The 12,455-nt window shown below is 65.2% G+C and overlaps 8 protein-coding genes across 8 annotated transcripts; 6 read left to right on the top strand and 2 right to left on the bottom strand.

The window, feature by feature from the left end:
• Positions 1–129: 129 nt before the first annotated feature.
• Positions 130–1,140, top strand: MICPUN_57913 (predicted protein; the record flags this gene model as incomplete). Its single annotated transcript, XM_002501748.1, has 1 exon — positions 130–1,140. One exon carries the CDS (start codon positions 130–132, stop codon positions 1,138–1,140), a length of 1,011 nt encoding a protein of 336 aa, XP_002501794.1.
• Positions 1,141–1,240: 100 nt separating this feature from the next.
• On the bottom strand, positions 1,241–2,482 carry RAD51A (Rad51 DNA recombinase 1; the record flags this gene model as incomplete). Its single annotated transcript, XM_002501362.1, has 3 exons — positions 1,241–2,031; positions 2,114–2,258; positions 2,384–2,482. The coding sequence occupies 3 exons, from the start codon at positions 2,480–2,482 to the stop codon at positions 1,241–1,243; spliced, it is 1,035 nt and encodes a 344-aa protein (XP_002501408.1).
• Positions 2,483–2,793: 311 nt separating this feature from the next.
• On the top strand, positions 2,794–3,637 carry MICPUN_96336 (lactoylglutathione lyase). The gene is made up of 2 exons (XM_002501747.1): positions 2,794–3,060; positions 3,207–3,637. Exons 1-2 carry the CDS (start codon positions 2,965–2,967, stop codon positions 3,594–3,596), a joined length of 486 nt encoding a protein of 161 aa, XP_002501793.1. The 5' UTR covers positions 2,794–2,964; the 3' UTR covers positions 3,597–3,637.
• Positions 3,638–3,721: 84 nt separating this feature from the next.
• Positions 3,722–5,116, top strand: MICPUN_57910 (predicted protein; the record flags this gene model as incomplete). Its single annotated transcript, XM_002501746.1, has 1 exon — positions 3,722–5,116. One exon carries the CDS (start codon positions 3,722–3,724, stop codon positions 5,114–5,116), a length of 1,395 nt encoding a protein of 464 aa, XP_002501792.1.
• A 60-nt stretch (positions 5,117–5,176) lies between these two features.
• MICPUN_52819 (predicted protein) lies at positions 5,177–6,847 on the bottom strand (the record flags this gene model as incomplete). The annotated part of the gene is made up of 1 exon (XM_002501361.1): positions 5,177–6,847. One exon carries the CDS (start codon positions 6,845–6,847, stop codon positions 5,177–5,179), a length of 1,671 nt encoding a protein of 556 aa, XP_002501407.1.
• Positions 6,848–7,269: 422 nt separating this feature from the next.
• On the top strand, positions 7,270–8,478 carry MICPUN_108112 (predicted protein). Its single transcript, XM_002501745.1, has one exon. The coding sequence runs from the start codon at positions 7,278–7,280 to the stop codon at positions 8,439–8,441; it is 1,164 nt and encodes a 387-aa protein (XP_002501791.1). The 5' UTR covers positions 7,270–7,277; the 3' UTR covers positions 8,442–8,478.
• A 181-nt stretch (positions 8,479–8,659) lies between these two features.
• Positions 8,660–9,550, top strand: MICPUN_100080 (predicted protein; the record flags this gene model as incomplete). Its single annotated transcript, XM_002501744.1, has 1 exon — positions 8,660–9,550. One exon carries the CDS (start codon positions 8,660–8,662, stop codon positions 9,548–9,550), a length of 891 nt encoding a protein of 296 aa, XP_002501790.1.
• Positions 9,551–9,657: 107 nt separating this feature from the next.
• On the top strand, positions 9,658–12,414 carry MICPUN_57906 (pre-mrna 3'-end processing protein; the record flags this gene model as incomplete). The annotated part of the gene is made up of 1 exon (XM_002501743.1): positions 9,658–12,414. One exon carries the CDS (start codon positions 9,658–9,660, stop codon positions 12,412–12,414), a length of 2,757 nt encoding a protein of 918 aa, XP_002501789.1.
• Between the last annotated feature and the right edge of the window lie 41 nt (positions 12,415–12,455).

The raw sequence follows: 12,455 nt of genomic DNA, 5'->3' as shown, positions 1-12,455 counted from the left end.
CACATCGCGTCGTCGACGCCAGTCGCGCCGAGACTCGCAGCCAAACACCAAAAACAAAGACTGCAAATGATGCCAACTGGCACGTCCGTCCAGCAAGGCGGAGGATCGCCTTTCACAAAGGAGGTCGCCATGGCGGCCGTCGCTCTTGCCGGGTCTCCGGTTATCGCCGCACCCCCCGCGCTTGGTACCCGACGTCGCTCGATACTTTCCGGTCGATGCGTCGCCCCTCCGAGACGCGCGACGGGCGACTCCGGGGAGACTTCTCCAACGCTATCCGAAGCGGACGCACCGGTGCTCTCGCCGGAGGATTTGGTGAAGAAGCAGTACGAGGAGAAGGAGGCTGAGAACTTCGGTGACAGCATCCTGGGGGGACGATCCGTGGTGGAGGGCACCGAAGAGGAGACCCGCGATCTGGTCCCCTTCGGCGCGAACAATCTGACGGTGCTCCGCGCCACCAAGCTGTACGCGGACGCGATCGAGAACGGCCTGGACGGGGACGACGTGCTGTGCTTCGCGCTCGGGGTCAAGTCCCTGGATGCCCTGGCACCCGCGCAGAGGGCGTACAGCGAGAAGGTTCGCGTGAAGCTCGAGGAGAATGCGCAGAGGCTCCGCGGCGCGACGCTGGAGGCGATGCGGCTGTACAAGACAGCGGTGAAGGCGTACGCCAAGGGAATGTACTCGGATTCGATCCAGTGGTGTGACGCCGCGCTGGAGGAGACCGACCCAAACTCCTTGATGGGTGGTAAGATCCAGATACAGAAAGCCTTGGGGCTGGACGCGAACGGGAAGGAGGATGACGCGCTGGAGGTGTACAGAGGGCTACAGAAGCACCCTGAGGGTTTCATCAAGAGGCAGGCGGAGGAGCTCAAGTACATCCTGGAGGCGCCCAAGATGGAGATCGCCGAAAACGAAAAGCCAGATGTGCCGCTGCTGAGGGACTCGTACGGCTACAGCGACAAGTGGTCCAGCAGGGGCGCTGGCGGTGGGTACCGTGGGGAGAAGAGACAAAAGTCCTTGGAGGAGGAGTACGGAGGGGATTTCGTGCCGGACGTGCCGACGCCGCAGAATCCCTTCATCACCGTCGCAGCGGGCATTGTCGCAGCGGGCATAGCTTGGTACAGCACCACCCTGGTGAGATAGACTCGACCATCTCATTGTCATGAAACGATGAAGAACACTAATTGCGAATCGTCCGTACGCGATGCGACGTTGTACGTTGCCTTCCGTCCCCCCGCCTCTCTCAGTCCTTTGCGTCCTCAATGCCGAGCTCGGAGATGGAGAACTGCGCCTCCGACTCGGGCAGCACGGGGGAGCAGGCAATCTTGGCGATGCGGTTCTCGCCCCTGCCCTTGCGCAGCGCGATGCGAGTGGTTGACGCGTGCGCCATGATATTTCCGCCGATTGGCTTGAGCGCGTTGGCTCCCGCGAACATGGCGTTTCCATCAGGGTTGGCCACCACCTGGTTGGTCACCACGACGGCGACGCCAAATTCGTCAGCCAGCCTGGTCAGGTGGCGGAGGAACTTGCCCAGGTGCATCTGCCTCGCGCTGAGCTCGCCGCGACCCTCGTACTCGGTGCGGAACAGATTGGTGACGGAGTCGACTATGATGACGCCGAAGCGAGCCTCCGCCATCATCCCCGCGGCGGCGACGAGGAGCTCGGACTGGTGCTCCGTGTTGTGAGCCTTGGCGTACGCCACGTTGTCCAGCACCGCGTTGGGGTCCATCCCGAAGCGCTCGGCGATGGCGATGAGCCTCTGCGGCCTGAACGTGCCCTCCGTGTCGATGTACATGGCCTTACCCTCAGCGCCTCCCTGGTCGAGCGGGAGCTGGCACGTCACCGCGAGCGTGTGGCACAGCTGCGTCTTGCCCGTCCTGAACTCTCCGTAAATCTCCGTAAGAGATCCAGACTCGAAACCCCCACCCAGAAGCTCATCCAGCTTCGACGCGCCCGTCGTCACCATGATTGTGTCCTGCCGGACAGCCTGAACCATCGATGCTGTGGTGAAGCCCAGGGGAACCACCTTGGTGGCTGCGAGAGGAGACGGGAGAGGGTTGTTAGCTCGGATCCTGCAGAAAAAAATTTTGAAAGGGGTGCCAAGTTTGAGACTCACCGGCCATCTTGAGCTTTTCAACCTTCATCTCGCTGAGCCCCTTGATGTCCTTGAGGTGCTTCTTCGACGCGTACGCGAGACCCTCGACGGTGTGAATGCCAGCCTCGAGGAGCTTCTTGATATCGGACGCCGCGACACCGTGTTCCTGCGGTGATTCGGGGGGAGGGAGAGGAAACTTCGTCAGCGGACCAGCACCTTGCGAGGGGTGCCTCGAATGGAGGGCATGCGTCGCGTGCGGCTCGGATCGTGCGACTCGGGGTGCGCGCGTACCTCCAAAGTCTGGAGAGGGAGAGGGCCGGCAGCTGCCATCCCTTCCTCCCACTCCTGCATGTCCCCCTCCACGGGGGCCTCCATTGCGAGGTCAGCCATAGCTTCTGTTGCTTCGACGCGTCACCACCGGCTGAAAAATAAATGGCCCGGTTCAACAGGCGGGCGTATCCGAGTGTGAATTCGCTAAGGCGGGATCGACTCGCGCGCGCTCGTAAAGATGGGCGAGGTACCGCTCGTCCGTCCTCTGGCGGCTCGTGCGTCGAGGCCGCTGTGAGTGGTGACCGCACGAAGCGCGACTGCGGCGACGTCAGAAATTTTCAAACGGAACACAGGACTCGGCGGGCAGCGCGATCAGCAGATTTTTTCACGCAGGTGCCGTCGTTTCGCGAGATCCGCCCCGCCACCCTCGAGAGCGCAGCCCGCCTCTCCTCCGTGAAGGACAGCAGATGTCTGTCGCCGCCGCTCGTGTGTCGCTGACTCACAGTCGCTCCCTCTCCGCCGCGCTCTGCCGCCCCTTGACCCGCCGAACCTTGACCCGTCGCCCCTTGACCCGTCGCCCGTCGACTGTAACCTCCGCTGCTATGGCCCAGAAATCGGTCTCGTCGTATCTTCCGAGCGATACCTACAACAGCCTGCCCAAGGATGGTGACCTCACCTTCCTGCACACCATGCTCCGGGTGCGTATCGTACCCGAGAATCTCGATGCACGAATCCGCTCCGAACGAGCTCCGATTAAACTCCCCAGGAGGCGCCGTCGGGGTCCCCATCGTGACGTCACTCCTCTCTGAACAGATCGTTTCTCTCCATCCGCCCCGTCTGGCAGGTGAACGACCTCGACGCAACGATGGACTTTTTCAAGGCTCTCGGGCTCCAGGAGACTCGCCGTAAGGAGTCGGAGAGCGGTAAGTTCACGTTGGTGTTCATGGCGTCCGCACCCGGCGCTCCCGAGATCGAGCTCACGTACAACTGGGGCGGAGAAGACTTCGCCCCCCCCTCGAGGAGCATGGGCCATCTTGCATACGCCACGGACGACATCTATGCGCTTTGCGAGTCTCTGCAGGCGAAGGGTATCGTGATCAACAGGCCGCCCAGGGACGGGAAGATGGCGTTCGTGAAGAGTCCCGACGGCATCAGCGTCGAGCTGCTCCAGAAGGGGGAGCCTCTCGAGTCGAAGGAGCCATGGGCATCGATGGAGAATGTCGGCAGCTGGTGATGTAGTGTTAGTTTTTGTTGTAAACCCAAACCTGGTATCTGAAACACAGAACGAGCCGCGCGTTTGTGGGGAGTCATAACGCCGCGCGCGGGTCCGACGCGATTCCGTATCGCCGTGTGGTGTAGATGCGCGCCGCGGCCCGTGCGCGGTCGGCAGTTCAGCGAATCGTTGATCGAACCTCGGCGTGGCTGCATTCACATCCCTTCTTCCTGCATTCACGTCCCTTCTCGTCGAGCCCTTCGGACGACGATGAGCGCCCCTCGACGTCTTCCGCACCGAATCAGACCGAGCGACGACGTCGCAAGGGTTCAACCCCGATCGATCCGCTGACGCCGCCGCCGCCCGCGAGCGAGTTCCCGCCGTACGAGCCCCGCGACTTCTTCCGGTACGAGCTCATCCACCAGTCGAAGAAATCCGCCGCGAGGGTCGGGCGCATCCACACCCCTCACGGCGTCATCGAGACCCCGGGGTACGTCGCGGTGGGCACGAACGGCGCGTTGAAGGCGGTCCCGCACCAGGAGCTCGCGGCCGCCGGCTTGGACCTGATGTTCGCCAACACGTATCATCTGCTGCTGCAGCCCGGGCCGGACCTGGTGGCGTCGGCGGGTGGACTGCACGAGTTCATCGGACGCGACGCGCCCATCATCACCGACAGCGGGGGTTTCCAGGTGTTCTCGCTGGCGCACGCGGGGGAAAAAGACGGGGAGGAGATGAAATCGCGCAGGCCGAGCAAGCACAAAGACGCGGCCGGGCTTCTCGTAAGGTTGGATGAAGACGGGGTCCTGTTCAAGAGTTACAGGGACGGGTCGCGCGTGGTGCTCACCCCGGAGTCCAGCGTCGAGGCGCAGAAGAGCCTCGGCGCTGATATCATCATCCCGCTCGACGAGCTTCCGCCCTACCACATCGACCGGGCGGTTTTGGAGAGGAGCGTGTATCTCAGCCACAGGTGGGAGGCGCGGAGCCTGAAGGCGCACCTGCGGGACGTCCGCCAGCAGGCCATGTACGCGGTGATCCACGGCGGGGTAGACAGGGACCTGCGGCGGATGAGCGTTGAGTACCTCACGTCACTACCTTTCGACGGGTTTGCCATCGGGGGTAGCCTGGGCAAGGATACCGCGGAGCTGGTCGAGCTGCTCGGTCATCTGATGCCACAGCTACCGAAGGACAGGCCGAACCATCTGTTGGGCATCGGCGATGTTGGATCAATACTGGGATCCATTCCGCACGGCGTGGACACATTCGATTCCACATTCCCCACCCGGAGCGCTCGTCACGGCACGCTCCTAACACGAACTCGTGGCCGATTGAACATTAGAAGGAGTGAGAACTCGACGCTGCACGAGCCTCCTTGCTGGGAGTGTGCATGCAGACTATGCAGACATCACACGGTGTCCTACTTACATCACCTAGACAAAGCAAAAGAGCCGATGATGTGGACGCTCGCCACCGAGCACAACCTGCACTACATGGGGTGGCTGATGCGGACACAGCGTGAGAAGATTCTGAGCGACGAGGTGTGATGTGAATTAGCAAATGTCGTTTTCTTTTACGAAGGTAGTCAGCTAGCTAGCCTAACAGGTTCACTGGGATGCCACGGCCTTGGACGGCACCGCCACGCACCCCCTCTCGTCGCATCTCAGCGCGATCTTCGCGACGGTATCCTTGCCGTAAGGGATGGTGTAGTGGCTCTTGAGCACCCAGTCGCCATCCACCTTCTCGAAGCTCTGCGTGGCGAGCAGCGTCGCTCCGTTGGCAACCGTCTCAAGTACCGTCACCGTCGCCTGATCCCTCTCCACCGTCACGTCCACGTCGGAGAGCTTGAGACCCTCCGGCCGCCGGTCGGGCCGGAGCACCGTCCCCCAACCGTCGAGCACCGCGCCGCGCGACACGAAGCGGTCGATGGCGTTTTCCTCCCCCTCACCCTTGACCCGAACCGCGGGGCGCCAAACCTCCGCCATGCGAGCCTCGTCGCCGCGGCCCAGCGCGTCGTAAAACGCGTTGTGAACCCTCAGAACCTCCCCGGCGGGACCTTCCGTAGGTAGCTCGAGGGTGGTTCCGATGGGTCGAGCCGCGCCCTCGCCCCGTATGTCCTTCAGCCTGCCGGCGTCGTCACCCGTCACCGCGCCGAGGTCGCCGACGGTGGAGTCGACGGTGGCGTTTTTCCACGCCTTCTCCGCCTCCGCGTCCGCCTTGTTCCCCGGCCTGTTGCGCGGAAACGTCGACAGGAGCACGTCCCACGTGGGGCTACCGACGCCGGATCCCCTCACCTGCCCGGTCACCCCCAACGTGACGTATCCGCCTTGTGTCGCGTCGGCTCCAGCGTTCGCGAGGAGCCTCCGGAAGTACCCGGCCCAGGCGTCGTTACGGGTCGGCCACGCCAGCCATCGGCCCGCACCAGCCCCGGGCCACGCGAGCACGACATCCTTGAGAAGCTCCCAACGGCCGGGGCCCACGTCCGCGACCGCGCTGCGCTCCTCGCCGTCGCGAGCCGCTCTCCGCTCCACCACCGGGACCACCAAGATCCTGCTCTGCTCGAGCCTCCTGCGAAACGGCGTGGCCGCGGCGAGGTCCCTCGCCACCTTGTCGGCGTCGCCGTACACCACCGCCACCCTGGCCGCCTGTCTGAGGCTCTCCAGCGGGAACACCCGCTCGTTCCTGAACTTGTCGCGCTGGATCACCTGCATGCCTCCCAGCGCCAGCTCGCGCTGCAGGCGGTCCAGGGCCTGCCTCCTCTGCTTCACGTCCACCGCGGTGAACCCCGCGGAGATGGCGAAGAAGAGTAGGTTTTGGAGGAGCACCACGACACCGTCCTCGTCGCCGCGGAAGAGCCCGCCGATGGACTGGGGCAGGCTACCCGCCAGGCCGAGCGCGGTGCAGCCGACGAGGATGACCCGAGGGAAGAAGAAAGCGTTGGAGGACTCCCAGATGGCGAGCACCTCGGGAAGGTAGGTGCCGCCAGAGAACATGTCGAAGCCGCCGCGCTCGCCGGGATCCTCCACGGGTAACTCGTCCTCCTCGCGGATGGCGTCGAGCCTCGCGCGCGCCGCCTCCACGGTATCTGGCTTGGCCTCGACAACCACCGCCACACGACGCTTGGCGGGTGTGGAGAGGACCCGACGCGCGGCGATCGCAGCCGCTCCCGGCGTGGTGACTCGGGGGCGAGATGCCGCGCGACTCGCGTATCGGCGTTGGTGCATCCCAATCGCATCGGTGGCGAGGATGCCACCGACTTGGTGCCGCATACAAGCCATCGTGCAGGCTGTTGTGAGACCGGGCGACGTGGCACTTCCAGATAAGCGTGCCGTCCTGGCTTGGCGTGTGCCGGGTTAACTTTCAAGCCGTCGTCAGCGACTGTTGGTCGTCGCGAGCCACACCCGCCGCGCGCACGGGATCCCCGTGATCAGGGGTCAGGTCCCTCTCGGGACGTGAGACGGCGATCCGCTCGCTAAGGACAGGGTCGGCTCGATGATGCCTTCACGCAGAGTGCCTCGCCGCCGCTCGGGGGTGACATCGACCGATCTCACCGCGTTCGCCGCCTTGTTCGCGATCTGCTTTCCCGCGCGCACGGCCGTGGCGCACCCGAGCCTGGTGGAGTCAAGTCTATGCGGCGAAGATGCGCATCCAACCGTGAAGCGCGCAGCACACGACGCGCCCGTGGTGGACAACGACATCACGTTCGCCATGTACTACGCCGCGGAGCAGCCAACGGACGACGAGATGGTCCCAGACAGGACCATCCCAGGGAGTTGGGCAATCAACGCGGCCGAGTACAAGCCCGGCGCGCGTCACACGTTGGTCGTCACGATACCCGACCCCGGCGAGTTCCTCATCACCGCCACCGCCGGCATCTTCCGCGAGCTCGGGTCCCACGACGACGGCAGGACAAACTACGGAGCCGGCACCGGCTGCGGCGGCGCGCGGTACAACCTTCGAGAGAGCTGGCGCACCACGCTGCTCGTGTGGACCGCCCCGGAGACGGCGGAGACGGTCAGTTTCAAGGTGACCACCGCGACGGGTAAGCACGGCGGGTTCCGGAACAACGCGGCCAGTTTCGTGGCGAACGAGAACCTCCCGCCGCGCGGGTCGACCCCGGCGGGCGCTCCCCCCGGGCCGCCCGCGTCGGGCTCGGCGTCGGTGGACGGCGACGAGGGGATGAACGGTAAGTTCGTGGCGCACGGGTGGTTCATGGCCGCGGCGTGGGCGGTCATGATCCCGTTCGGTATCTTCTCCGCGAGGTACGCGAGATCCCCGCCCGGGGCGCCGCCCTCGAGGAGCGACGCGGTGGAGACGATTCGCCGGGGGTGGTTCAAGTTGCACGTCTGGCTCAACTCGATCGGCCTGGTATTGGCGCTCATCGGCGGCTTGCTCTCCTACTCCGCCGTGGAGGAGGAGCTCGGGGACGGCATGCACCTCCGATCGGCGCACGCGTACTGGGGCGCGGCGACGCTGCTGCTGGGTATCAACCAGCCCCTCAACGCGTTCACCCGGCCGCCCGCTCCGGGCCCCGGCGAGGACAAGTCGAAGGAGCGCCGTCGGTGGGAGAAGGTGCACCGGTTCCTGGCGTGGGCCGCGCTCATGCTGTCCATCGTCGCGATGGACACCGGGACGGAGGCGGCGATGAACGTTTGGGGCGCGCCGAAGGGTGGCAAGGCTGCAAACTCGGCGTACATCGCGTGGGTGTGGATGGTTCTCCTGGCGACGTGTATAGCGGAGGTGTTTCGGTGGCGCGAGCGGCAGAGGTTGGGGATACCCATGTGGGGCGACGCGGAAGGGCGGACGATGAACAGGAATTTCGTCGAGCTATCGGAGATCGAGGACGAGCCCGAGCGCGCGGGCCCCAGGTAGCCGTGTAGTCTTGGAGAGATGAACCGACGGTGTCGCCTTCGTAGATTATTTTGCTCTCTTCCGGCTTCGTTACCAAAAGCACGCGAGCCGTGTCGGTCGCCGCTTGCTCAGCCGAGTGGATTCAACACAACACCCCCTGGCGCTCCTCACCCGGCGCACAACTCCCGACGAGAGGGATTTGACAGCTCCCGAGCTTCGCAGGGCACCGCCCGGACGTCATGCCGTCCAAGTACAGCGCCCCCAAGGCCCAGGCCATGCAGGCGCCCAAGGTCAAGGACCAGTTCGACCACCTCATTTGCAACTGCTGCGCGGGAGGCACCAGCACGTTCGTCGCGTCGGTGTTGTGCCCGTGCGCGGTCCTCGGCTCGAACGCGGCGATGGTCCAGACGGGCGGGCGGGTCGAGGCGTGCACGCTGCTCGAGAGACAGTACGTGTGCTGCAACGAGGACCACGCCGGCCAGAAGGAGTGCCAGATGCACGCGGGGCTCATCGGAGGAGGCTGCCTCGCGGCTGCGCTCACGTACGCCCTCGCCCCGTGGCCCCTCAACATGATCGGCAACGGCGTGCTCGTGTTGGGCCAGGTTCCCACCGCCATCCACGGCGCGAGGCAGAGGAGGCTCATCCGCAAGGACCTTAACATCACCAGCAGCAACATGATCATCCCGGGCAACTTCGGGGACATCGTGTGCCACTCCTTCCTCCACCCGCTGGCGCTGGTTCAGGAGCACAGGGAGCTCTGGGATGCCAAGTACAAAACGAAGCTGGTGAAGAAGGGGTACCTGGACGGACCGGCGGACAAGGCACCGATGACGCAGGAGTTCGAGGTGAGGTACGACTGCTCGTGCGCGATGTGCGCCGCGCGCTTCGACAACATGGCCCAGCTCATCGAGCACCTGGGGGGCGAGCACGACGTGGGGCAAATCAATCGGGTGCTGGCCAGCGGCAAGGGGACTGTGAAGTGCGACAGGTGCAGGGAGACGTTCCCGACATGCGCGGTGATGAAGGATCACGAGTGCACGGGGGCGAGGCCGATGAGGAGGGAGCCGAAGGAGAAGAAGAGGAGCGCGAAACTCGAGGACGTGGAGGAAGGGTCTGGGGACGACGAGTGAGAGCCATGCTGCAGTCACCGATTTGTAATTATAGACTAACCAAAAGATCGCCGATAGATCTAGTGTCTCTTCACAAGGTCGTCGCGCACGGGAGGTATCGACGCACGATGGTGGAGCCTCTCATCGAGCACAGGCTGCTGAAACGCCTGCGCGTGGCCGAGCTCAAGGAGCTGCTGGAGCAGCGCGGGCTGAGCACCGAGGGTATCAAGGATGAGCTCGTGGCGCGATTGGAAGAGGCGCGGAGCGCGGAAGAGGGCGGCGGTGCCGAGCCCGCTGTCGGAACCCCCGCCGCCGAGGGCGAAGACGCCCCCGCCGTGGAGGCGCCCGTCGATGAGGGCGCTCCCGCGGACGCCGCTCCCGCCCAGGTGGAGGAGGTGCTCGAAGCTTCGCCGACGATCGATCCCGCGCCGACGAACGATTCCGAGGTTTTCGAACCCGGGGATCCCGCCGGGGCTGAAGGGGGGGAACCGGGGCCCGCCCAAGAGATCATGCCGGACGCCGCGGATGTTGATGCTGTCGCCTCTGAGCCCGTCTCGCTTCCCTCGGCGGCGCCCCTCCCGCCCGTCAGCTCCGCCAAGCTGGATCGCGCGCGCGCTAGAATTCAAGCCAACCGCCACGATCTGGACGCGTGGGAGGTGATCTTCACCGACGCCCAGACGCGCGGGGTTCCCGAGGGTAGATCGCTGTTCGAGGAGGTCCTCGCCGCGCACCCGACCGCGAGCAGGGTGTGGAGGGCCTACGCCGAGGCCGAGATCGCGGGCGACACCGGGGGAAACAGGGACGACGAGGCGGTTAAGGCCATCTTCAGTCGGTGCCTCCTCTCGTGCCCGTCCGCGATCCTGTGGCGCAGCTACACCAAGTACATGGAGAAGACCAACGACGCGGCCACCGAGGAGGGCGTCCAGGCCATCAAGGCCGCCTTCGAGTACACCGTGGACACCGTTGGCGAGGACGTCGAGAGCGGTCCCCTGTGGCTCGACTACGTCACCTTTCTCAAGGCGGCGGACCCCGCGCACGTGTGCCCAGACGCCAAGGCGGAGCAGGCGGAGTCCGCGCGCATGCAGGAGGTGAGACGCGCGTACCAGCGCGCGATATCCGTCCCAACGAATTCCATAGACGCGCTTTACCGCGAGTACGACGCCTTCGAGCACGGGATCAGCGCGGCGCTCGCCAAGCCGCTCCTCGCCGAGGTCAAGCCCCAGGTTGACGTGGCGAGGGCGGCGCTGAAGGAGCGCAAAAAGCTCCACGACCAGCTCGTCGTCGGCGGACTGGCGGGGCCGCCCGGCACGTCCAAGGATGATAAGAGCCCGGACGCCCAGGCCAAGGCGTGGCGCGCCATGATCGCGTGGGAGAGGTCCAACCCGCAGAAACTAGCGCCAAACACAGAGGCTGGCGAGATGGCGCATCCGCAGCTGGTGGCGAGGGTGGCGCTCGCCTACGACCAGGCACTCATGTCCCTGTGGAATTTCCCAGACATCTGGCTTGAGTTTGCCGCGTGGCAAGAGATCATCGACCACGAGGAGGCGAAGGCTGTGCTGCAGCGGGCGAGGGACGCGCTGCCGGATTGCCTGCTGGTGCACCTCGCCGCCGCCGACCTCGTCGAGGCTCGGGGCGACGCGGCGGCGGCGGCGGCGGTTTACGATGCCGTGCTCGGCGAGTACGAAAATAAGTGCGCGGCTGACGCGGCTGCTGCGAATACGGACGGCGCGGAAGACTTCAAATACGCGCATCCGCCCATGGACGACGCGACGCTGCTCGTATCCATCGAGTACATGCGATGCGTGCGGAGGATGCAGGGCCGGGATGAGGCAAGAAAGGCTTTCATGCGCGTGCGCAAGGCGCCGGGAAAGCGCTGGGAGACCTTCGTCGCCGCGGCGCTGCTGGAGTGGCGCTACGATAAGAACGACAAGGTGGCCAGGAACGTCTTCGAGCTCGGCCTCAAGTCGTTCATCTCCCAGCCGGCGTATGTGGCGCAGTATGCCGATTTTCTCGTCGGTTGCAACGACGTGGCCAACGCGAGGGTTCTCTTCGAACGCGCGACGGCGGCGGCGGGGGAGGCGTCCGCGGTCGCCGCGGGACTGGGCGGAACGGATAAGGAGGGTAAATCCGCGGCGGAGAAGGAGTTCTGGGACATGTTCGTCGCCTTTGAGCACGCGCACGGGACCATGGAGACCATGACGGGGGTTGAGCGACGCCGGCGGGAGGCGGTGCGCGGCCCGGACGCCGTCGACGGCGCGCCGGAGCTAATCACCGCGCTCCTGGGCCGACACTCGATCTTCAACCTCAAACCCGCGTCCGAGGAACACATGCGCCACTTCGCCCGCATCGGAGTCGACCTGGCGAAACCCGGCTCAAACCCGGGGGCGGCTCGAGCGGGGGGAGTACCGACTCCTCCGCCGCCGCCCCGTCTGCCCCCGCCGCCGCCCTCGGGCAGGTCCAAGGGGGTGAAATCGTCCGGGGGGGCGCCCAGCATGACGCCACTCCCTCCGCCCGATCCAATGGTCACCGGTGTGGTGAACCCCCGGTTCGCCCACCTCCCCCGGGAGCTCGGGTCGTTCGCGTCGCGGCTTCCCGCGGTGAACTTGCCGTCGGTGGCGCCATCCGCGGTGGACGCGGTGATGGACACGCTGATAAACTCGGACTTCACGGCGGAGGGGGGTCAGGCGATCGTGGATGCTTTCAACGCGAGTCTCGGCGGCGGCGGCGGCGGGAAGAAGCGCAAGGCTGCCGACGCGGGTGTTGGCGCGAAAGCACCGGCGCGGGGCGCTCCCCTCACCGCGGCTTCGCAGCGCCCGCCCGCCATGGACGTATTCCGAATGCGGCAGGCGGTCCGGCCCCGGACGGACCAGGCGGAATTCAGCTAAAAGTTAGCCAACGGGATTTAACGATATGATTTTAGAAACGT

Source organism: Micromonas commoda, chromosome 4 (genome assembly GCF_000090985.2).
Source record: "Micromonas commoda chromosome 4, complete sequence".
Lineage (NCBI taxonomy): Eukaryota > Viridiplantae > Chlorophyta > Mamiellophyceae > Mamiellales > Mamiellaceae > Micromonas > Micromonas commoda.
Note: the sequence above shows the minus strand (reverse complement) of the source record. Positions and strands in the feature narration are given on the sequence as shown.